The 26,548-nt window shown below is 35.9% G+C and overlaps 1 protein-coding gene across 3 annotated transcripts in view; it reads left to right on the top strand.

The window, feature by feature from the left end:
• Nucleotides 1-512: 512 nt before the first annotated feature.
• LOC135222927 (protein ST7 homolog) overlaps nt 513-26,548 on the top strand; it is a 77,349-nt gene continuing 51,313 nt past the window's right edge. Inside the window, exons 1-2 of one of the 3 annotated variants that reach the window (XM_064261369.1) lie at nt 669-807; nt 16,052-16,264. In XM_064261369.1, coding sequence (XP_064117439.1) covers nt 16,255-16,264 — 10 coding nt within the window. In that variant the 5' untranslated portion in view covers nt 669-807; nt 16,052-16,254. Of the gene's footprint in view, nt 808-15,189; nt 15,295-16,051; nt 16,265-26,548 lie in introns of those variants that run through there. The other 2 variants (XM_064261370.1, XM_064261368.1) reach the window with 2 other exon arrangements.

Genomic DNA, 26,548 nt, shown 5'->3' with positions numbered 1-26,548 from the left:
TTGGATAAGCATGAGTTTCCAGTCTGCATGTATTTAAAGGTTATATCAGATGTTCCAGTTGATCGTAAATTATTCCATTGTCCATGAGTAATTGTAGGGCTATTGCAAGCCGCATTTGCCCTCGTCCGACATTCCTGATGAATCACAACTCAGTGGTCAGCAGTCTAAGGAGAATACAAGTACTATTTACAATAAACTGGTTGTTTATCGAAAAAAAGAAATATTTACCCTATTAGGAGAGTAGGTATCGTCAAAGCTCTAGGTGGCCGTGGTCAAATACGAATTACCAATATATGAAACTGGCTGATATTGGTATTTATCATTTTTAACACTATATCAGTAAGGCATGAGAACTTTCCACTCCCAGCATGCATAAATATTGCTGTTGGAATAATTGAACTGTTCGTTTCCTGTGGCATTTTCAATAATCTTAAGAATTTCGTTATTGCCACGGTTAACGAAGAAAAAAATCGGAATTTACATGGTGTATAAGTTTTTTCATAATTAATAGAAACTGGACCATAAGGATGCAAATTTGCTTCCGTAGAATATTCGAAACTGGCGGCGTTGCACTACGTCGCAAGGCCCATCAAAAAGTAAACACAAAACAACATAGGAAAGAAGAAGAAGAAGAATGCGCCTCTTCCCTGCAGCAAATGGCGGGGCGAGTTTTGCGCTTTTTCAGTCAAATTAAAGAATTTATCATTTGGAGCTGGAGTTACCTCTGGGCGGCGTGGTTTCTTTTGGTTGTATCTGTCATTTATTACCTCCGTGGGCCTCTCAAAATCACAGACAACATTGGAATGGGTAAGTGAAAAATGACGAGTTTTTCCTATCTACTACCTAGTTTTGTGGTTTAGGTCAGTCCCATATTAGGTCATTGATCTTTTTGGTTTCGAATGCCTTTGCACTTGTTGTGTGGCCTACTGTTGAGTGGCATTGCTGGTGTTAAGTCACAAGAACTGTCACCGTGATGCTGTCTCGTGTTTGGTTAGTTTTTTTAGGCAGCGAACTGAATTTCCAAAGCGAGAGAGCAGAGTGTACTAGGTAGGTAGCTATCAGGCCATTAGCTTAGGCGAGCTAGGCCTATACTCAAGGGACCGGGTTGTTTTTACTTTTTGTATCGTTTCATCGATCCTTTGTATCGTTTCATCGATCCAACGCTCCAGGTATGGCAGGGAATTAGGGATAGGCCTATAGTCTTACCCAGTTTTTACATAGCCTGTCTTATTTTAGTAATCTGACACTAAGGTTAGACTTGGATTACCTAGGCCTAGGTTATTCAAATTCTTAGCCCTTCAGGTAGGCGTCCTCCTTAGTTCTTAGCCTTTACGTTTGTGCGAGGCCTAGTAGATTGACAGATTAGGATTAGGCTTGCATAGGCCTAGCTGTTAATTGTAGCCTAGGTTTGTTAGGCATTGATACGATTGGTCTTCTTGCAAGCATGAAGCTCAGTAAAAGATGCTTTTCCTCTTGTATTGAAGTACCTAACTCAGGGATAGAATTTTTATGATACGTTCTTCAACAATTAATTTTGGGTACATTCTTATTATCTCGTGTGGTATTTCTACAGAAGCATTCCGCACGGACTACAAGGAACGTAACCGCGGATACGACATCCACTAGGGATTGGGGTGTCCAGTGTATTTCGCTGTGTTTAGTACTGGGCCCTGGGGGTTTAATTACAGTCGTCCGAATAAATATTATATACTTAAAAAATTCTTGTTCAGTAGGTAAAACTGCATAGAAAAACCGCAACTGCCATAGTCTAGGCCGCTGCGGATAAGTACCTTAGATCTACTTCTTGTGTGTTTAAACCCATCGATTGCAACATACTACTGAGTATCAAATTTTTAGGAAACCAAATTTCATGTTTTAGAATTTTTAGGGGAAAATTATTTACCTGCTTAGCGTATGCAGTATTTGTGTACTGTAATAGGGTATTCAGTATTATCAAATAATTCATTAATAATTATGGGGCACCTGGTTTGAAGCTGGGATTCTTAAGTGGGGTAGGGTATGTCAAATTGGGGTTTCAGCTGAAAAGGTGTTAAAAATCACAAAGCACTACAAAAGGAATTTGGTTAATACAGTATCAAACTTAAAACTTCTGATATCTTCTTGTTGGTTTAAAGTTAATTTCAAAAGTAGCCTAATAATAAGAAAATTTTTAAGGGATGAACAAAATCATCTCAAGAAATCATTATTTAAGTATTTCAGTTGTCACAAATAGCCTTTTTGTGTGAGTGAAAACTAACCTAACTGAGCCTGAATCTTAATGTTAAATATGGTTTCCCAGAAGCACAAGTGAGAGGAAGCAAAACTTGAAAATACAATTTATAATAGGGACTTACTTTAAAAATTAATGCAGCCTTTCAATCACTCTTGAAAACTGTTTCACAAGCTGTTAAATCCAGCCATAATGGAAACTGAAGAAAAAGAATTGTATTCATTACAAGTTAACATTTATGTGCATTAGCATATGTTTTTATGATGAACAAATATCTACCATTTTTTAGTTGCCATTTGGTATTTTTTTGGTGAAAATCTAATAAACATTTCATCCAAATCTTTTTTCCTGCGCATGTGTTGAAATGTTTTGTAAGTTACGTACTTCTGTTTAGGTTATGCACTATAGGTTGAATCCAAGGGTAATTAATATATTTCACTGCTTACTGATACAGTAGTACAATATGAAACATTTTATTAAGGGATATTAACTATTTTAAAACTTGAGTAAAATAACAACAGAAAGAGGATGTATACAGATAGACAAGTTGGCAAATGAACTGGAAACATTATCCATAAATTTAGTGATTGTCAATATGGTATTAATGACAATATAAACCATTTATATGCACATACATACACATGTGGTTCATACTGTAGTTCTTATTTTATATTTTATTCTTACCTGTGTTGTTGCATTCATTACTGAATTTGATAGCTTATCAAAACTCAGCGAAATAATGATACATAAAAAGAAAGGGGATAAAATTGAGACAGATTGTTGCATGATTGTTAACATTACACTTCTTGTACATACCAATGATTTTTATCATGACAAGATAATATTAGAAAAACTAATAATAAGGTTTTATAAGATTTTAGGTACTACATATATAGATTATGTTTATAGATTTGGGTAGAGGAAATTTAATATTGGTTGACGGTATGGAGAAAGTTGTCTGAATAAATTATGATAAAATACCAGTTTTCATCATTCATTCATCAGCATTACTCATTTGGGTAGTATGACTAATTAATATCTCAGTAAATACATAACCATATAGTTTTGCAATTGTTCATGTGGTGGTTACCCTGCCTGTACTTTTGTTTATTTTTTGCGATTTTTGTTTTTGACCATTAAAATGAGTAGCAAATTACTCATTTTTGTTTTCCTATGTTCTACATCCAAGAGTTACAATGCAATCATAGTACTGGGACCACAGTGAGAAACTGGGGTGGGCAAAAACAGGGAGTGAATGGCTCGAACAGACATGGCAGAATTTGAGGAAAATGCAAAAGTCAATTGGAAAAAAAAAGAAGATAAAAACAGGAAAATACTGCAGTGATAATTACATGGATAATTTTTAATGTAATGTAGGGTGCAATCTATTGTAGACTGATGAAGGGTATTGCTGAAGATTAAATAATTCATACAACATTGAATATTGACTACTACTTATACTACTTTTCAAACGTATTACATATTCAAACTCTGTTTGCCCAGCCTATTTCTATTGTAGTCCGTCTCTTAAAAGTGGTGCTTAAATCATATTTTTGGGATTGCTTATCAAGGAGATGCAGCAAATAAGTGTAAGCCTAGAGCTTGTAAGTCTGTATTGAGTACTCTTGGAAATATTACTGTGGATCAAGTCATACATAAATTGAATTATAATGGATAAACTTTTAAAACATTAGCTAATGTTTTATTTGAAGTTAGGAGAATTTTTATGATAAGATATTCATTGATAAAAATATTCTTTGTGAATGGAGAGTACTTCTAAGAGAGGCTCCGGTTGCTGAGTTTAGTTTCTTAAGTATTGGCAATCTTTTACAAGTGAAACTTATTTTATTGAAGTTTGTAAATGCTGTTGTTTGTTGAAAGATGCTGGAAATTAAAGTGATCAAGAAATGGCCATGAAGTTTTCACAAGTATTGTACCAGTATAGTGTACTACATTTTGAGTGAAGACATCATGTGTATGGAAGGTTGTGAAATATACAGTTACCTAGTCTTTTTCGGGGCTTTTTGAAGTGAAAGTAATACTGTTATTACAGTAAAGTATATGTTTCTTAAGTGAAAAATGAAAAAAATGAGTAAAGTTTTGACTGTTTTTTGAAACAGAAAATATGGGATATTCATGAACATTTAGAGTAGTAACAATATATATAAGATTTTCATTATTTTCCACTTTGATATTGGTTTTATTGATATTCTTACATCTTTGAGAGGTTCCTTTGAATGGTCAACTCACATGAAACCAGCGTAGGGCTACTACCCCTCTTACGCCGATTGGACGTATTAAACGTCGAGTCAAAATGTCTCCCGTATGCCGATTGGACGTATCATACGTCGGCTCAAAAAAGTTTTTTTAAAAATTCGCGGAAAAATACTTATAGGCCTACCAGCCGAAAATTTTTGTATCACGCGCCTTCCTTGGGGATGCTGGGAGTTCACGGATCAAGGCGTTGTTTTGTTTACAATCGCTACGCAGGCGCGCAAGCGCGAATTTCTTTCTTATCGCACTAAAAAGTATCAGTGACACATCTCGGAAATTATTTCGTCACTTTGACATAATTATTGCACCATTTTAAATTATCCTTTACATGAAGTATTATATATGAAAATGTGCGCAATTTCATGCACAATACAACTAAAAAATACTCATGATTGTAGCTTTTATCAATTTTGAAATATTTTCATATAAATAACGATAAGTGCAAAAATTTCAACCTTCGGTCAACTTTGACTCTACAGAAATGGTCGAGAAAACGCAATTGTAAGCTAAAATTCTTATATTAAAGTAATATTCAATCATTTGCCTTCATTTTGCAACAAATTGGACGTCTCTAGCACAATATTTCGATTTATGGTGAATTTATGAAAAAACTTTTTCCTTACGTTCGTGCGATAACTCTTCCGATAAATTTTTTCGTGCGATTGTCCTAATGTTTGCATCCTTTTAAATTTGCCGTTAAATAAAGTTTTATATATGGAAATGTGCGCAATTTCATGCACAATACAAAAAAAAACAACCCATGGTTGTAGCTTTTATCGGTTTTGAAATATTTTCATATAAATAACGTTAAGTTCAAAAATTTCAACTTTCGGTCAGCTTTGACTCTACCGAAATGGTCGAAAAACGCAATTGTAAGCTAAAACTCTTATATTCTAGTAATATTCAATCATTTACCTTCATTTTGCAACGACTTGGAAGTCTCTAGCACAATATTCGATTTATGGTGAATTTATGAAAAAAAAAAATTACGTTCGCGCGGTAACTCTTCCGAAAAAATCAGAATTTTTTTGTGCGATTGTCGAAATGTTTGCACCATTTAAAATTAGCTGTTACATAAAGTTTTATATATGAAAATGTGCGCAATTTCATGTAGAATACAACTAAAAATGATTGAAGGTTGTAGCTTTTCTCTTTTTCGAAATATTTGCATATAAATCACGATAAATAGAAAAAAACCACGTTCGGTCAAATTTGACTCTACCGAAATAGTTGAAAAACGCAATTGTAAGCTAAAACTCTTACGGCCTAGTAATATTCCGTCATTTTTCTTCATTTTGAAACAAATTTGAAGTCTCTAAAACAATATTGTGATTTATGGTGAATTTTTGAAAAATATATTTACCTTCACTCCGCGCGCCGATTCGCGGCCGCAAGTCTCCGAAATACGTACATGGCATTATCCTAATATTTGCTCCTTTTCATATTAGCCTTTTTATAGAGTTTCATATATCAAAATGTGCGCAAATTCATGAAGAATACAATAAAAAATAATTGAAGGTTGTAGCTTTTTCCATCTTCGAAATATGTGCATATGAAAAAATATATATATTAAAATTTCGACATTCGGTCAAATTTAACTCGTCCGAAATGGTCGAAATCTGCAATTCTAATCTAAAACTCTTACAGTATCGTAATATTCAATCATTTGTCTTAATTTTGAAACAAATTGGAAGTCTCTAGAACATTATTTAGAATTACGGTGAATTTTTGAAATAACATTTTTTTACGTCCGCTCGTTACGAATTCGTACATCATTTTGTGATAATATTTTTCCGGTGTTGCTTTTATTGTTTTACTATGTATTATATATCAAAATGATTGCAATTTAGTGTACAATACAACGAAAAAAAAGGTAACTCGTTAGCTTTTACCGTTTTTTGCACAGCGTGATTTGAATACAATTATCTATGAATTTATTTTTTTTCGCTACCATATATCGCATTATTTACATATGATAATGATATTATTTTTCATTTCTGATGATTGCATACTAAACTTCAAGCAATGAAAAAAAAATGAGCCAAAAATGAACTCTTAATCTTCAAAACTAAGCGCGCTGTGATTTTTTGAAAAAATTATTTTTTCCGGTTCCGCGCTCACTCCAAACCGGCGCCGGCATACAGGAGAGGTTTTGATTTTTAGGGCTTCGGCGTAAGAGGGCTACTGTATGTTGTCTAGCAAGTGAATACTACTGTAGGAATAAATGGAGACCAGTAGAAAATCTTGAGAAAATTATTCCTGGAAGCTAAGGTAGCCTTATGTTCTAAACAATGTGATTTTTTTTAAAATTACATATTGTTCTCACCGTTGGCAACGTGTAAGATTTTTTTAAGGTAAAAATTTTGATGTTGGATAGTTTTCAACAGGAATTTACCACACCTTTACTAAAAATATAATTCAAGGATATTTTGGGTCATTCCAATGAAATTTTGTATTTAGACGAAACTTATGTCGAATCTAGTGATTTTTTTTTTTTCTTTATTTTTTCATTGCAGAAAAAACTACGATTTTCTAAGAGAATCGTAGTTTCTTTTCATTCGTGTAGGTATTTTCTAAGTGTATCGCAGTTTTTCTTTTCATTGGTGTAGGTATTTTCTAAGTGTATCGTAGTTTTTCTTTTCATTGGTGTAGGTATTTTCTAAGTGTATCGTAGTTTTTCCTTTTCATTCGTGTAGGTATTTTCTAAGTGTATCATAGTTTTTTCCTTTCATTCGTGTACATATTTTCTGAGTATATCGTAGTTTTTCTTTTCATTGGTGTGGATATTTTCTGAGTATATTGTAGTTTTTCTTTTCATTGGTGTAGATATTTTCTAAGTGTATCGTAGTTTTTATTTTCATTGGTGTAGATATTATCTGAGTGTATCGTAGTTTTTCTTTTCATTGGCGCAGGTATTTTCTAAGTTTATCGTAGTTGTTGTTCTGCAGTGGTTGCGCTGTGGTTTCATTTCTTCTTTTATCTTTTTTCTAATTCGCACCTGCCTACAGCAAGCTCCCTCTCTCAGCCCTTAAGTCGGAATTGAAACCATCCAGAATAGATGCTTCTTGGGTTATCGCTTCATTATATATTAAAATTAAGAGTGCAGACTTGCCCCCGAAACGGTTTTTTTTTCTCAGATAGCTCGTTTGCATAATGAGTTGCGAGTGGGTTTTTATTTATAGAATAATCGCTTGTGCGTAATCCCTGATTACTACACCCTAAACCTTTCCGCTATAATGATACAGTTCTTATGGAGTCAGATCGGCTGTTCATTAGATCATCGTTCCTGTGGTTAGACTTTCACCTCTCGGAATTTGTTCGTATAAAAATAAATAAAAAATAAATAATAAATGTATTCCACAATTGTTATAGAATTTTTTTCAAGTACTCTTCCCCTACGTAAATGTATTCCATAACTTCATTGATTGAATTCTACGTTCGTTTCCCCTACGTATGCGTATTCCTTAACATAGATATAATATTATGTTCACCTCAAATGTCCCAAGACAAAACTAGGTCATCCTCCTTCCCCCCTCAGGCTCCTTCCTCCCCGCCCCTCCCTCCCTCCCTGACTCTTTTCGCCTTTAACTAGAATTAGATCTTCAGTTTCCCTCGGAAATAATTTCCGGGACTGGCTCTTCCCGTCGTCCGCCAGAAGCGAGCTTTTCTTAATTGGAATTAGATCCCTTCTTGCCTTTAGAATAATTTGATCTCTCTCTCTCTCTCTCTCTCTCTCTCTCTCTCTCTCTCTCTCTCTCTCTCTCTCTCTTTCAGGACTATATTCCGATTTTGGTTCCAGTGCGATTCCTTTGAAAAAAATATTTTTTTCATGTAACTAGAATTCACTGAGTAAAATTATTAATAATGTTAAAGGCTAAAAGTTTCCTGGAAGATAGCTAAGATACGTATATATCAGTACATACATACATACATACATACATCATACATACATAACATACCTACATACATACATACATACATACATACATACATACATACATATATATATATATATATATATATATATATATATATATATGTATGTATGTATATAATATATATACAGTGTAGGAAAGATACCTTCCAGATAATTAAGTCTACTGAAATCAGCATTACTTTTTCATTCTTATGATTATTGTTAATTATTTTTCATGTTTCGTCATTATTCAAATTAGGTGAAGAAATAAAAAGCATTATGATCATTGCTGTAAGACGATTCTCTTGTGAAATAATTCTTTATTTAGTGTATATTATGGAGCGTAACATTTCTGGATTGTTGTTGTTATTATAAATAATGTGTATGCTCGATTATCAATTATTATTATTAATTAGAGAGGAGACTTTCTCAGAGTGCAGTGGCTGTGAAAATGATAGCTGTTTCTACGGCATTTAATGTGTAGTGTATACAACTCAAATGCCATAGAAACAGCTATTGTTGTTATTATTATTATTATTATTATCATCATCATCATCATCATCATCATCATCATCATCATCATCATCATCATCATGTCACCAAAGATTTGTTCCCCTTGCGGTTTTCATCCACCATTGAAAAACTAGCGAGAAATAAATGAGGTGCCTGGCGCCCTTTTGCCTCATCCTACTTGGCAATCGGATAGTAAATGAGATAGTAGTAAGTTCAGATCCCAGTCGACGTGGCTTTTAAAAGTCTCTTGTGCCCGAGTTACATATTGGCGATTCACGGACGCACAGTTCGTAATGGCCGAAAATTTGCTAATTGCGAAGCCATTACGGAGTAATTACGATCAAATCGCCATGATTTATTGTTACCGCGTCGCGTCGCCGAGTTTGGCGCCATGCTCCAAGTGATATGGTAGATCTCTGTCGTCACAGGACTTAAAGTTAATAATAATAATAATGATAAATTTTATATCAGCTAAAGGCCATTTACGTACATAGTAGGGGGGGAGACCTGATGTTGCGTTTGTTGAGTTCTTTTTCGATAAGCTGTAGTCACCACAACGACAGTGCTGTGCGCTATGGAAGAAATTGTTGTACGTAATTCAGTTTTAATAATGATTTAAGTTTTTCTTGCTATGTTGGAGAATATCGTCTTTGTTTTCAAAAACATTCTTGTTGTATAGCTTTTTATTGTTATTGTGAACGTACATCCGTACCAAAAATGGGTACTTTATTGATGTTTAAGCTATTGGGCCTCTAGGTAATCGGAAAGGTTCAGTTGTGTGAAGCACTTTTCATGTATGCGTATATATATATATAATATATATATATATATATATAATATATATAATCATATATAGGATGTATATATATATATATATATTTATATATATGCAAATTTACATATATGGGTTATAACTATATACACTACCGCACGCATATGTAATTGCATTCTCACAATGTATCTTTTAGATGTATAACACGAGATCCTCATTAATACAGTTGTCATAACAGGGATGTGGTTCATGGAGCTCACGAAATATTGCAGTGGCCTGCGTATTATCTATGCTGTAGTATCATCAAGGTCCAAAGAAAAGTTGTGCATATGTAGTTGATAGTAATCTATATGCACCTTATGACATTGGCATTAATGGGTTTCTGAAGAGTTTCGTATGACGAAACAGGTCATCAGTGTTTGCACAACCTTGAGTTTTTTTTATTGATGGTAAATTAAAGAATGTGGCCTTATATTAATATTTTAGTAGCTATGCATTCCTTGTTGTAAAATATCCTATTCTTCTTCGTAGGGGGGTCAGTACCGCCAGCGTACATCACGCGGTGCACTGTAGGCATTACTTTAGGTTCTTTGCAGCGTCCTTTCGGGCCCTAGCGGCAACCCCTTTTATTCCATTTACTGTACCTCCGTTCGTATTCTCTTTCTTCCCTCTTACTATACATCACCATCTAATAATTTTTTTTATTTTTTATTTCTTGGGCTGAATGACCCCATAGACCCCAGTGTTTGCCCTTTGGCTCATTTTTTTTTTATTCCAATTCTATTATTTCATTAGTTAAGTTCTAAACCGAATCATTGTAGCTATTTTGGTCGCTGAATATATGGATGGAAAGTATATATATACTACTCATTCCATTTCATTAACTTCTCGTTCTTTCTCATTGGTCTTGTAGTTCACTTTTCATACTCTCTCTCTCTCAGCACTTGCTTCCTTGAATGCCTCTATAGTCTTCCTCCTTTCAAGAGTCGTGGAAGATGTCATTTTGTTTGCCCATCCCATCGGCTTTTGTGTTGAAGAAGAAAATATAACCAGTTTGTTGAAAATGCTTCTCACTGATGTTTCAAAAAAAAAAAAAAAGTAAAAACCCCTTGCGTAATATTGAACGGTAATCGCAAATATATATGTATTTTCACATTGTTCCAGCTCTGTTTCAGTTTTCATACATATGCTAAATATAGTTACAATAAAGTGAAACTTATTTATGCAGTGGAAGTATTTGCAAATGCAAATGGTGTCAACGAACGGTTTGTGAATTGTCAAATTATAATGAATTTCCTGTGTCGATACTTTCAAATTATAATGAATTTTCTGTGTCGATCCTCTCTAATTATAATGAATTTGCTATGTCGGTGCTGTCTAATTATAATGACTTTTCTATGTCGGTGCTGTCTAATTATAGTGATTTGCTATGTCGGTACTGTCTAATTATAATGAATTTTCTATGTCGGTACTGTCTAATTATAATGAATATGTTGGTGTTGTCTAATAATATTGAATATTCTATGTCGATGCTGTCTAATTTATAATGAATTTTCTTTATCGGTGCTCTAATTATAATGAATTTTCTATGTCGGTACTGTGTAATTATAATGAATCTTCTATGTCGTTACTGTCTGATTATAAGGAATTTTCTATGTCGATACCATACTAGGTTGACTACGCCACTTGTAATAATAAACTATATGAGCCGTCAATTAATTTATGCATTGTTATTCGTAATGCATTGAACTCATCTTGCGACATCTGTTCTGCATGACGGAACTTCCACATTTTCTGCTTTTGAAGTGGCCGGATATTTGGCCATCAGCTGTCTGTGCGCAGCTGGGAAAATGTCAGGGGAAATGAGTGTGTGATATTTGGGCATCATGTTCTCTTCATTCAAATGCGGTGATTAACAGGAAGAGATAATGTTGGAGCCCTCTGCAATTAATCGTTGATCGACTCAAATGTTATTACTCCACTTATGCTAGCCTTGAAAAGGTTTTATACATACGCACGTCCACATACACAAACTTATATGTTATAGATATATATAAGAATATATATATATAGATATATATATAGATATATATAGAGAGATTATATATATATATTTTTATAGATATAATATATATATATATAGATTTATATAAAGATATATTATATATATTATATATATATATATATATTATATAATATATATATATATATATATAATATATATATATATATCTATATATATATAATATATATTATATTTATATATATATATATACCAGTATAAGATATATATATATTATATATATATATGATATATATAATATAGATAATATAGATATATATATTATATATATATCATATATATATATTATGATAATATATATTTGGATATATAATACATATATATATATAACATATATATATATAGATATATGATATATATATATATATATATATATATATATATATATATATATATATAGATACATATATAAGTTTGTGTATGTGACGTGCGTATGTATAAAATGTATTGCCTAACCTTTCAAGGCTATCATAAGTGGAGTAATAACATTGAAGTCGATCAACGATTAATTGCAGAGGGCTCCAACATTATCTCTTCCTGTTAATCACAGCATTTCAATGAAGAGAACATGATGCCCAAATATCACACACTCTTCCCCTGACATTTCATATATATATATATATATATATATATATATATATATATATATATATATATATATATATATAGAGAGAGAGAGAGAATAGAGGAGAGAGAGAGGAGAGAGAGAGAGAGGAGAGAGAGAGATGAGGGGTAAAAAGTACATGGCCCGCATATGCAAGGTCTGTGGTTTGATACAATCCTGCCGACCGCCAGTTGACCCAGCCGTGAATGGGTATTAGTGGTAGCTGGGTGTAAACAAAATTGTATGGTCTTACAACGTCATCCTTAAAGACTTGCTGAGAAACTGACTGAAGGCTAGTGAGTTTCACCCGAATCACACCATAAATATGATTAAGGTTTTTACTTTCTCGAGTTTTTAGGCGAGGTCGAATGCCGCGATAATTCTCTCTCTCTCTCTCTCTCTCTCTCTCTCTCTCTCTCTCTCTCTCTCTCTTGTGGGGTATTATATGAGGAACATTACGTTGTATTTATGTTTAGTCTCTTCGTATACACAGAGATATACAGACAAATACTTGATGTATTTTGAAATTGTATCCCATCTGCGTCACCGCGTTAACTCAGAATGAAGAACGTGGACAGGTTTTCTCGAGTCTCCCTTATAAAACCTGAAATTCTTGACCCCTAGTAACCTTGGCAACCTTCATTTTGTAACTCATCACAAATTTGGAGTTCCTTAACCTCCTGTGACCTGCCGTGACCGTAAAATGACACCTGAAAATTGTACACCATGTGACATCTTACTTCTTGATTGGTTAGTCTTATAATCAACGAGATACTTAACCACTGGGAATTCTTGACGCTCCTTGAACTAGGAAAGTCTCTACTCAGTTCCTAAGGTCGTAATCCCTTTGTAATCCTTCTGACCTTTGAAAGCCTTGACCTCTCGGAACTTATGAGATTCTGGATAACCTCCTCACCATAGTACTACACCTCTTGATCCCCTGTCATCGTTCTTATCGGCAATATTGATCCTATGTGACCTCTCTTACCCGTGGGGTCTTTTGATTCCATTGTTATTTTTCTAGCGCTTGAGTTGAGAGGCTTGATCCCTTTGACCCGTAGTAGCCCGGGCATCGCGTGACCCCTGAGACCAACACCTGTGATGTTGGTCCTTCGTCACACCTGTGCCTATTTAAGGCGACGGCAGAAGGTCTATTCACTATCGTCTACAGCTTCCATCGTTGGATGTCAACGGAAATCCGGCGATATATATATATATATATATATATATATATATATATATATATATATATATTTCTTTTTTGGGGGTGCCGAATACTTTTGCACATATCTTTTTCTTTTAAGTTGCTTGGCTTTCTTTTTTAGTGATGTGTGGATGAGAACTTATTTTGCTCGCGCGTGTGTGTGTGTATGAGAGAGAGAGAGAGAGAGAGAGAGAGAGAGAAGAGAGAGAGAGAGAGAGAGAGAGAGAGGGGGGGGGGGGGGGAAAGAAGTTATTAGTAGCCGAGCAGTAAAAGGTGGATTATGTAAACTGTTAAAGGTAAACTCATTATCAGGTTGCCCAGGGCAATCATTTGAGAGTAATCATGTTATTTGTGGCCTATTGTGGTTGGAATAGTACCGCCTCTTGTTCTTGCATTGGCAGAGTGTTAGACTGAACATGTAGTTGTTTACCGAAGCTTTCGCAAAAGTACTCCTCCGTCGATGTCCGGATGACGATACTGAAAAGGCATGACGGGCGCATCTGTATTCTAGAAATTTCTACTCATTTATATACCAGCTATTTTTAAAGGTGACGTTATGTATCGCCCCAGAACATTTTTTTTTTTCATTTCAAGGGGCATTGATGTAGCAGCAAATATCAGGGGCATCTAGTTGAAGTATACGTTTACGCATTTTATTTGCGGCTATGCGGCTGTGCTCGTGTAAAGAATTCTCCTTTATACAAATATGCCTGTGTGCAAAGCTTGACTCATGTTTAGCTAAGACCAGTTGGCCAGAGATAAATTTTTTCCAGATAGACAAGTAGATGACAATGTTATGGTCATTCTTTCCGAACATATTTGGAGCTTCGTGATCATAGGTTCATTCAATGAAGTCTCTGCAAGGCGGGAAAAGCGTGGAAATGGTAAAACTCGGAAAATTATTTTTTATATTCAAACTTTTAATTATAGATTTTCATTTTGTAAAATGACTTCCAACTAAATTAATCAAAATTTGAACCTTGATACCAAGTTTTTGTGAGAGAGAGAGAGAGAGAGAGAGAGAGAGAGAGAGAGAGAGAGAGAGAGAGAGAGAGAGAGAGAGAGAGAGAGAGATCAATACGACATCTGGGGATGCTGCGCTGGCCTCTCGCGCGCGTCAGCAAAGATGCCAGTTAGCCTCGTATTGCCTGCATTGAGCGGTTTTATATTTTTTCCTGAGGGAAATAAGTACCTTTCGTCAACCATGCTCTGACGATTCAAGTTCGGTAAAAAAACGCCTCTGTTCCAATCGAGATGAGTCAAATTTTGCAGGGTTATGATGGCGTCCTCACAAACTCCGGTGGACGTTAAACGAGCCAGTTTCGGGTTAATCTCCCATTTCGCTTCCGTTGGTTGCAAACCGCCGTTTAAGATAAACTGTTCAGAACAGTCGGAAACGATACGCCATCCTTTGATTGAACCGAATGGAAGCAAAATCTTTGAAGTGAGGAAACTTCGTAAAGGAGATAGACTCCAGAAAGTGAAGGGGTGGGGAGGGTTCGGTGGGGTTTGAGTCTGGGCAGAGGTGTGGGGGAGGAGGAGGAGGAGGATTAGCCCCCCCCCACCCCCCTGGCGTCGCAGTCGTGGTCGCCGCCACCGCTGTCTCTCTTTCTCTCGCTCTCTCTTTCCCTCTCTGTCGGTTCGTCGTTATTGTCGCTGCCTTGGCAGTTAGCGACCGACTCGACGGGGGACTTGACCGTAAGTGGCGAGCATGGATAGCCATTGTGCCGCTTTGCCCAATATTTCTGGACCACGCTGCCCCAGAACGATGTGGGTCGATTTTCGACCCGCGTGTCGTATGTGTGTTTGTGTTAACGAGTGTGAACGGGTTTGTAAACGTAAACTTTAAACTCATCCTCGACCGGGATATCTTTAACCGCTAGTTTTAGTAAAATAATTTAAATTATTTTTTGTTGGGGGGCGGGGGTGGGCGGGGCGTTTGTTGAAGGATTTCATGTTACTTTGTGATCAGTTTGTCTCCGCATTCTCATTCGTTCTGACGTGTGTTGTGATCCCTGGGTCACTTGTCCAGGGTTTGGGGCGAATGGAACCGAATTTTCATTGGGTCATTTGCTAGGGGACTGCCAAGTGTGTACCTACTCACTGTGATAAGACATATGAAAGTTGTTCATACCTTCACTTCACTATATATATTATATAATTATATGTATGTATAAATATATATAACCTATATATATATATATATATATAGATATATATATATATTATATATATATATCTATATATATATATATATATATATATTATATATATATATATATATATATATATATATATATAGTTGTCACTGGGACCTGCAAATATCATGAAGTTGACATCATTTCACAGTCTTGTAATAGTGTTGTGAGTGGATATCAGATTCGTAAAAAAAAAAAAAAAAAAAATGAGAAAAAGAAATTGATCGCCTTACCTTTTCTCCCTTTTCCAAAAGCAGCATTTAACGTGTATACCCCGTGGTAAGAACGGAAAAAATGAATACGGACAGTGTATGAATGGGTCCTCTCTAGTCAGGACCCAGGTGCTCATAGAAAGAAAGGTCGAAACCTCGTCCTCGAACTGAGGGGGACATTCAACCTGGAATCATTCCGTCTAAACCTGGAGCAGAGGACTTACCCGGAGCCCAAGGCTTACGTCATCATGTTAGATTGTAAGTGGATAATCAGTCGTTTAGTTAATGGTTTGTTATGTTGTGTGTGTTTTATTATGTAATGTGATCTTAAGCGTGACGTCATCAACTGTTATTCGTTGTGGAAATGTTTGGTCTGTGCTCTGTCTTGTTGCAATGTCATTTTATATATATATATATATATATATATATATATAAATATATATATTATATATATATATATATATGTAGACCTGAGTGTTCATTTTCTGTCAAAATGAGAGGGCTACAATGAGGTAATTCTCATTTCACGAAGTGAAACCATTCATAAGATATTCTCTCTCTCTCTCTCTCTCTCTCTCTCTCTCTCTCTCTCTCTCTCTCTCTCTCTCTCTAAGAAATCGTGTATTGTTCAACAGTATAAAATCATTAATATATATGTATATATAATGTATATAAATTAGTGCCAGAGATTACCATAATATAGAATAGTAATAATAATACAGAAATAATGATATTGATAAGTGTTTCCATTGTCCTGTATCTCGATTCCCTCTTGTGTTTGTTCAAACGTGAAAGTACTGCGAATTTTTATTGACCAAAGCATTAGCTTAGTTGGCCTTCCATGGGATGACCTTGGCCAGTCAATTAGTACATGCAGGTAAGCTATGGCTTGTACAAAGCACTTATGCATTTACTCACGAATGTAAATCTACCGATACGTGACGTGTTGTACTTGATTAAACAAATGTCAAATTCTCTCTTTCTCGACCCCTAGCCATCACGAGTGGCGTATCTGTGTTGACTTTATTAGCGAATTTAATATCCGGTGGTCACTAGGCTGTTTGGTCGGCGCCATCGGGAGAAGACAAATAGAGAGAGAGAGAGAGAGAGAGAGAGAGAATTGTGGGTGATAATTGCTCCTACAATACTGAATGGAAGGGTTTCGACGAAATCTCTCCCCCCAGTGGGCCAGACTTGTTCTATGAATATTCTTTGCACGCGTGTTTTTACCCCTTAGTGTGGACCCACGCGAACACTGGTAACAAGACCGCAATATGGACTAAAGACAGCGCATGTACTCATAATTTGTATAAAAAATATAAGCCAACATCCGAGCTTAGGCATATGAAAGCAAGAATACCGGAACATATCACATTTTATGTATATTGTGTACGTAAGAATGCATATTAACTTAAACAATTCATTCAGGAAAGTTGACGTATTTTTATACATTGGCGAAGCTCCTAAATACTATCAGTCTGTGCCTCCTGGGGCCCTACTAAGCCAGAGCTCTGTACTAACTGAGCCGTGTCTGTACTAAGCGTTTTGAATGTTGCTCTACGTTTTATTCGAACTGTATGGCATTTCTTATCACTTGCTATTTTTAAATGCCTTTCAGTTTTCGTGCACATGGTTTTGTTATTTGTTTACCAGCATTCAGGATCAAAGGTGTTATTCATCATGAATTTAAACACCACCGTAGACTCTCTATAGGTTGAGATGGTTGGGACATTGTAAGGAATGAGCAAAGAGGGCTTGGATGTATACGGGAGGCAAAAGATTTACATTGGCTGACGATTTGGAGAGGAAAGGTTTAGCAGAGGACGGTGCTAATGACAGAGAAATAGAAGCAGGGATGAAGAAGACTGAATCCTTATACGTTGGAAGAAGTTGGAGTATGAGATGAGATAGTTCTGGATAAACATTGAACTTTCTTTTTTTTTTTTAACTTCCGAGAAGTTAGATATTAAACTCATTTTTTCATGCGAAGGAAACCTTCATCTTATTCGTATGTTATCAGTAAGACTAATCAGTTTTGGACGCGCAATCAGTTTATGGTCTGACGACTATTGTTCTAATCCTGCGATACACAATTTATCTTTTAGCAGGAAGTGTTGGTGTAACAGTGCTTTCGAGAATAATCTCTCTCTCTCTCTCTCTCTCTCTCTCTCTCTCTCTCTCTCTCTCTCTCTCTCTCTCTCTCTCTCTCTCTCTCTCTCGTATCCTGGGAACCAATATTTGCAGCAGGCAAGATTTCACACTATTCCGTTTTATAGCTATCATTGTTTCTATTGGAAACCGAAGCAGGTAATAAATACTTGTTTCCACACCATTTCTCGACCTGTGAATTAAGCCAGGTTATCACTTGTGATTTAAGATGATGTGTAATTGACGTTGGGTTACCTGTAATGTAATTTAATTTGATTTCGGAGGAACCCTGATTATCCTGTTCAGTGTTACAGCTCGTAGTAAGTCGTGTAATTATTATTATATTTGTAATGAAAATACTATATTGTTATCATTAGTTAGGTTAAGTGGAGAATTTTTAAAAATAGGCTTTAGAATTGGAAAAAACTGGATCGCTGTAGTTGCCCCCCTCCCCCCCTCCATGTGCGATGAAGAAACTGTTCGTTGCTGTCGTGCAAAACTGATGAATAGATTGCTTGATAATTTTTTTGTTTGCGTCGTCCATTCGGCTTTTAGCTGCACCACGCTGTAACCCTTTAATTATCTCGGTTTCTACTTCATTTGTTTCGGCCCCTAGCTGCAACCCTCTCGTTTCTTTTACTGTACCTCCTTTCATATTCTCTTTCCTCATCTTACTTTCCACCCTCTCCTAACACTGGATTCATAGTGCAACTGCTTTGAGGTTTTTCTCCTGTGACACCTCTCAAACCTATTACTGTCAATGTCCATTTCAGCGCTGAATGACCTCATAGGTCCCAGTGCTTGACCTTTGGCCTAAACTCCATATTCAACTCGACTCTACTTCATTTGTTCCACTTTGCTGTCCAACCGCTCCTACTCCAACTTTTCACTTTAAGCATTGAAAGGCTGACCACTGAACTGATTAACAGCTCTTCCAGTAAACCAATTGAATACCTAGCAACGGGACCTACGCTTATTGTGGAATCCGAATCACATTATATCGAGAAAGGAATTTCTAATCACCAGCAATGAATTCCTCTGATTCCACGTTGGCAAAGCAGGGAATCGAACTCAGGACTATCGAATTGGTTGGCGAGCACGTAAACCTCTCGTTCAACGAGGAACTAGGACTACCAAATTAGTAGGCGAGCACGTAAACCACTCTTCCAACGAGGAACGGCTGAAAGTGCCCCAGTGTTTGGCTTGGCTTTAAAGCCTAATTTTTAGAAACCAATTTCAAAATCAATTTCCCTTTGATATTCAATTTCCCTGGTTTTTATAACCATTCATAACTGGACCTGGTAATCCTGCTGTACATACAACACCCATTCCTGGTTTGGCAGTCGGTAAGTCGGTATCATCATCATCAGAGTATGACGGTTTGCTCAGCTTACGTACATTTTTAGTACCCGTATCCCTCGGCATCATAAGAGGAGCGATCCAGCAGATAAAAAAAAAAAAGGGGGGGGGGGTGGGGGGGGGGGAAATCGTTCGGCTGTGTCGTATGAGTCTTTTCCTATAATCTAAAGTTATATGGTCCTTATGACAGGGTTTTGGGCAAGCCTCGGATAGTCCAGGATTCTCCTGTTCATGGTTGTGGTCTCTCTCTCTCTCTCTCTCTCTCTCTCTCTCTCTCTCTCTCTCTCTCTCTCTCTCTCTCTCTCTCTCTCATTGTCTCCAAGTTTTTTTGGGAGGGTGGGAATTTGTCGAGTAATTAAGACTCCGTTTTTTTTCACAGATGAATGTTTAGGTTTAGAATTCATGGGAATCAATAATCTTTGAATATAATAATAATAATAATGATGAAATCAATCATTGTTCACATTTAAATAATGTTAGGCATTCCGTCTTTTTCATAATATTATTTGGAATGTCACTTAGCTGGAAATGTCAAGTTGGATTTTAATTTTTTTTGGTGAACCTTGCAAACACTCATCTCATTCTCGACTGTCCTAAGTTTTACGGTACTTGGTTATTATGGCTGTTGATGATTTCGATTATTGATTCGAATATTCAACGAAATTCAAGGCATATTTAAGAGTACCTCCTCTCAGTTCCTGTGAACGAACGCTTTCCAGGACACGGTCTCTTATATTGAATATGATGAGGACTATTTTCCCAGGTTGGTAGGCAAAGGACGTGATCGTATCTTCGGGATTGTCGGAAGAGACGCTTTAAATGTCACTTTTATGCATTGTCTTGTTTTTGTTGATGACTTACATTTATCTTGCCTTTCAAAATATGCGCAATTGTGGGGAGGTATGTTTTGCCTGATATGCAGCGGTAAACTGGTGAAATACGCCTCGTATAGAATTAGTAAATTAGTACCGTGGTGGCTTGTGGGGCTCGTTGTGACCCATTACCTCTTGCGTAAGATTCGAGGTCTGCAGTTTCGTGATTTTTAAAAATTTTTATGAAAGGGGGTACCTAACCCAATGCACTCTTTCGGTACAAGCATAAGGGAGTGACCCCCCCTTTTCCTGTCCGGTTACATGGGACGAGTAACTAACCAATAATTGACCATAGATCCTGAAATTCGCAAGATAATTCATTTTATGTGACTGTCATTATTCATTTTGATTTTAAAGTTTATGGTTTGGTTTGTCTGTCTTTTTGTTTGTATCTATCCGTTAGGAGAGTTACACACACACACACACACACATTATATAAACTGCTCAGATTAACAGGTCTTTCATTCTTCTCTCTGATCGAATTAGGTCTCCTCTGTCGTAAGGCGAATGCTATAAATACTTGAGAGAGAGATTATTAGACAACAATGGTGTACGTTTGAGTGAGGAGGAAATTACGGGCAAACCTGTCAGGGTTATGTTATGATTAAGCGATTAGAGTGACAGGTTTCCTTTCGAGACAAAAGTACATTATTTATTTTATCGACCTTGATAAGATTACAGTGATGAACGCATCCTACAATCAGTCAATTGATACTTCGTAGAGAGGTCTTCCTAGAAGCAGAAGCGATAAGATGATAAGATTATCGCTCGGGCATCAGGTCGAATTTTAGTTTAACTTTTTTTTCTTTTCTTCTTTTTCTCTCGACTATTTATGAACCCTTCCTGCCGGTTCCTGCCAAATTCGGGAATTTTTGCCTCCTTTATATTCCTCTGTGTTTCCCCAGTTATTTCACCCACTGTAGGTATTATTTTAGTTCAGTGCAGCGTCCCTTCAGCCCCTAGCTGCAACCCCATTTTCATTGTTTTACTATACCTCCGTTCATATTCTCTATCTTCTGTGGTACTTTCTACCCTCTCATAACAATTGTTTCAACGTTATTTTCAGCCCTGAATGACCTCATATATCCCAACGCTTGGCTTTTACATTCCAATGTCAGTTCAGTTATTTCATTCCTTGTGATATTTTCTCCTACGAAGACAAATTGATGGGAAAGAGGGAAGAAAGTTAGGGGAAGCCTAACCCCGCCGGTGGGGAGGAGCTCCCCTGCCCTTGAAAGAAAGGAGGGGGGAGGGGGAGAGGTGTTTGGGGGAGAATTATAGGCATTAGGGAAATTGGAACCAGGGAGAAAATATCTTATATAAAATGCACATTTTATGTTTCCTTCCCCTCCAAGACGTTGCCAGATAGAGATCTGTTGATAAAACTTGGTTTTGCTAATATTTAAATAGAAGCTTTTAGTATTATTATTATTATTATTATTGTTGTTGTTGTTGTTGTTGTTGTTGGTGTTGTTGTTTTTGTTGAGAGTTTGCACTAATATATATGAAACGAGCCGTGTATACCAAAGTTCAAGATGCTCTTATTATTATTATTATTATTATTATTATTATTATTATTATTATTATTATTAAAACACATACGAGTTCGATTCTCGGCCATTCCATTGAGGAGTGAGAGATTTGTATTTCTGATGATAGAAGTTCACTCTCGACGTGGTTCGGAAGTCACGTAAAGCCGTTGGTCCCGTTGCTGAATAACCGCTGGTTCCATGCAACGTAAAAACACCATACAAACAAACAAACAAACACATACGAAACCAGCATTGGAAATCAATAAGAAATAAGCACGGAGCTACAAGGAAACGCTGAAGCCTCTTAGACTCATTAGCACCAGCATTTGTAAGATTAACTAGACTATTCCCGTAAAGAAACATGCTCTGGGGTTTTCCTTGCATCTGTTTTAACCACTGGATAAGTATACCTCCAGAACACCGTTGAAGAGGTCTCCTATAAAGCGTGAAATTCTCAGAACTAAAAATCATTCACTTTTTTAAGTTGTCTGGAACATATTAAAATACTGTAGCAATGAATGCCAAATTTTCATGATTAAGAACAGAAATAGAAGTTTTAATACGAAAAGCGAAATATTCAGGCAAGTGCTAAGATATTCTGTAGATCTTATATATTCAGGTATGATACCTTTTTTCGTGCGATGGGAACTATGGTTTTTATCAGTTGATTCATAACAGCAAATATTCTTTAATAATACGATACTTTAAAATGCAGTCGTTAAAACCAGTTGTGTAGGCTTTGGTTAAAACTGTATGACTATATATGATGGAGATTAAGTTTTTATTGAGGCTACATTGATTTGTTCTTCTTTTGTAAGTCTTTAGCTTACTGGTTTTATCTTGGATTCCACAGTTATCCTTCAAGAAACATCACTATTTAGGCGATAATGCCTATTGCTAACAATTAATTCTAAACACATTCCCATGCATGACCGCTTAGAAATGAAGGACGTGGACACTGTGGTATATTACCAGGAAAATATGCAAGATACATATTATTGTTAGGCGTTTATAAACTAATTTTTTTACCCGAGACGAAAGGTTGCCAGATTCAATATTGAGACGAATTATGTACCAAGTTGAAAGAGAAAACAAAAATGTTTTGATTCTGTTTTTCTGCAATTATATACACTATATATATGTATAATATATATATATATATATATATATATATATATTATATAATATATATATTATATATATATATATATATTAATTGTAATGGCCACAATTCCCTCTCAACTTCACAAATGCTTTGCGCTTTTTGGATACGCGATGAATTCGAAAAGTTAAGATGGCATTGTGGCCATTACAATTACATATGTATTTGGTAAAAATGATCAGTAGATTCTACATATGTATGTATGTATGTATAGAAATATATATATATATATATATATATATGATATATATATATATATATATATATATATATATACTACATACATTAATTTATTCATAAACTATCAACATGCACAATACGTATTGGAGTGTGTGGGCAAATATATATCAGAGGAAATTCGTCTACTACTTACTGAGAAAAGCTTATTGACTTGGTTATCTCCGTTGTCCCCATCAGCTCTCCCTTCATTTTCACGCGAAAGTGATAACGTCAAACTAATCTTTTGATAAAGAGTGGGTTAGCAGGGTCTGAACAGTTCACAGAATAAGTTAGATCAGATTTCTTGGTAGAATTTTTTTTTTTTTTTTGTCTTTACATGAACTTTGATTTCAATTACGTTCGGCTTCTTTAGGTTACAGGAAGGAAATCGCGCTTGGAATTGGTTATTAGAAACGTATTTTTTGAATTAAGAGAACTGTCTGTTTTTAGATTAATAGAATTGTATATATTTTGTAAAGTAATAGAACCATATTTATATATATTGTAAATTAATAGAACCGTATATGTTTTGTAAATTAACAGAACCGCATATCATGTAAGTTAATAGAACCATATTTTCGTAAATTAATAGAACCGTATTTTCGTAAATCAATAGAACTGTATTTCATGTAAATTAATAGGACCGTATTTTCGACCGTATTTTCGCCAATCAATAGAACCGTATTTCATGTAAATTAATAGAACTGTATTGTTCGGAAATTGATAGAACAGACTTGGGCTGAAGGTGGCATTGGTAGCTTCTTCTTCTTCTTCTTCTATTAGTACTGTTTTTAACATGCTCCAGGAAGCTTTGTTCATTAGGTGGATTCTACGAAGTAAAACCGTTTCAATCGCTCGCGTGAATGCACTGCGTCGACCACGGTCGCGTTACGTAACATTTAAGGATTAAGTGGAAACTAGGCAATGGGTAATTGCCAGTTGATGAACACAAACTTGATGGTCATTTCAGTTTCTCAAACACGTATTTGTTTGTGTGTATGTATATGTGTGTATATAATAGAAAGAGAGAGAGAGAGAGAGAGAGAGGAGAGCGAGAGAGAGAGAGAGAGAGAGAGAGAGAGAGAGAGAGAGAGAACGTTGATTTTTTATATCGTATTGGTTAACTATAATTGCTTGGAAGAAAACAGAAAATCCGATTAAGTGGAAATGGAAGGTTGGGTGCGAGAATAGTTAGAAATGGAACGCTAAACATTTAGTAAAAAGGAGAAAACATAAATAAATAGTAAAAGGAGAAAACTTATAGACTAAGTATAGGAAATCATAGGTACTGATTTACAGTCGTATCAATCAAGCAATAAAATGAAACCAAACAATGTAAATATTGTGGTTATTGATGTTTATAACTATGCGAGGAATATTTTTTCGAAGTTAGCAATTTGCAAGAATTTCGTGTTCACTGTTGACGTCTGATGGCAGTATTTCTTATTATGATTAAGCTGCATCCAGTGCCTTATTTATATTCCCCTTAATATTGGCACTATGTGGCTTCCTTCTCACGAGCAAACGTATTGTGGAGGCCATGTTTAGACCCACGGCCAAAAATGCTGGCAGTCGTTACCTTTGAATTTCTTCATGATAACTGCCATTGTGAAGGCTCTCACTGAGCATTGGCCGATCGCCGGGTTAATCGATCGGATATCATTTGGCGTCGCAGCATCCGTGTTCATTAACGTCCCAGATGGTTTCCTTCTGACGTCTACCCACCACCCCATCCCATACCCCACCCACCCCCTCCCTCTCCACCTTCAACCCCGAGCTCTCCTTATCCTGGGACGTGTCAGGACACGTCATGTATTGAACTGGCGAGTGTTCAGGGGTGGTGGTGAAATTTTGGCGTCTCGGGGAAGACCTGTTTTATATGACGGCGAAAAATACCTTCTTGAAGTTTCATGACTTCTCATGTATACATCGGGCAGTTTTTTCCTCCCTGATAATTGACTTGCCTGTAATTATAGTGCTTAAGTATACAGCTTTTATGTTCAGAGCTTCAGTGCTTCCAGGGGAAAGAAATATTGGCTCATCGGATAATTGCTTTGACGAGAAAGTCTAGTTCAATGTAACTGATTATATTCCTGGGTTGTATACTTTCGATACAAAAAAAAAGCACCCAGTAGATTGATCTGCCGTTTGTCTAGACAAGTCTCTCTCTCTCTCTCTCTCTCTCTCTCTCTCTCTCTCTCTCTCTCGTTACCATAGCAACACTTGTTGCGTAGGAGACGTCAAGACTGCTCTGGAAAGAGAGGCGACACGGTTGCGGGGTTACTAATTTTACCTATGGCGGAGAATTGACCTAGCTGTTTTGAATCCCTTTGTGTCAGGGACAATTCATTTCCCAGAGAGAAGTCACAGGGGTTAATTAAGGTCATGAACGGGGCTTTTGGGTAGCAAGGTATAGCTTGCGTGGGCCAGGTATTGGAATGGCGTCCATTGGGTAGCGATTTTAACAAAAAAATTCTGCCGTACCTAAAGTACTGGCTGCAGCTTCCATTGTAGGATTTAGCAGACAATCATAGCTAGCTCTCTCTCTCTCTCTCTCTCTCTCTCTCTCTCTCTCTCTCTCTCTCTTACACACACACACACACACATATATATATATATAATATATATATATATATATATATATATATATATATATATATATATATATATATATATATATATATATATATATATATATAGAGGTAATAGTACCTCATTGAATATGGATGGTATCAAGCGGAGATATTTAGTTCTAAAGTAACTTTTTTTTTTTTTTTTTTTTTTTAATATATCTTACTTGATACCAACCAGTATTTCAATGAGGTCCTGTTAGTAATTATATTGATGCACAGAACAATTGTGTGTATTATATATATGTGTGTGTGTGTGTGTGTACGTATATGTGTATTTTTTATTTATGTATTTCCCAGAAGAGTGCACCTGCGTGTTTGTGTAAGCTTCGGGAACACCTGGGTCGATCACACCATGTTATGTAAAAGAGCTGTATTTGATGTGAACACATGTTGTAGTTAATACATTCCTGAATATCGTACAATATGTACGGTCGTCTGCCATATAATTATGTAAATATATATTTTGACACAATTATTTATATTTGTGAGGGGATTTTTGTTAAACCTTGTCATATATTAAGAAAAAGTTTTTCAGCATAACCCCTTAGAGGAGAGAGAGAGAGAGAGAGAGAGAGAGAGAGAGAGAGGAGAGAGAGAGAGAGAGGAAATAATTCCCT

Source organism: Macrobrachium nipponense, chromosome 8 (genome assembly GCF_015104395.2).
Source record: "Macrobrachium nipponense isolate FS-2020 chromosome 8, ASM1510439v2, whole genome shotgun sequence".
In the NCBI taxonomy this organism is placed as follows: Eukaryota; Metazoa; Arthropoda; class Malacostraca; order Decapoda; family Palaemonidae; genus Macrobrachium; species Macrobrachium nipponense.
The sequence above is the reverse complement of the archived record's forward strand: the minus strand, read 5'-3'. Positions and strand labels throughout refer to the sequence as shown.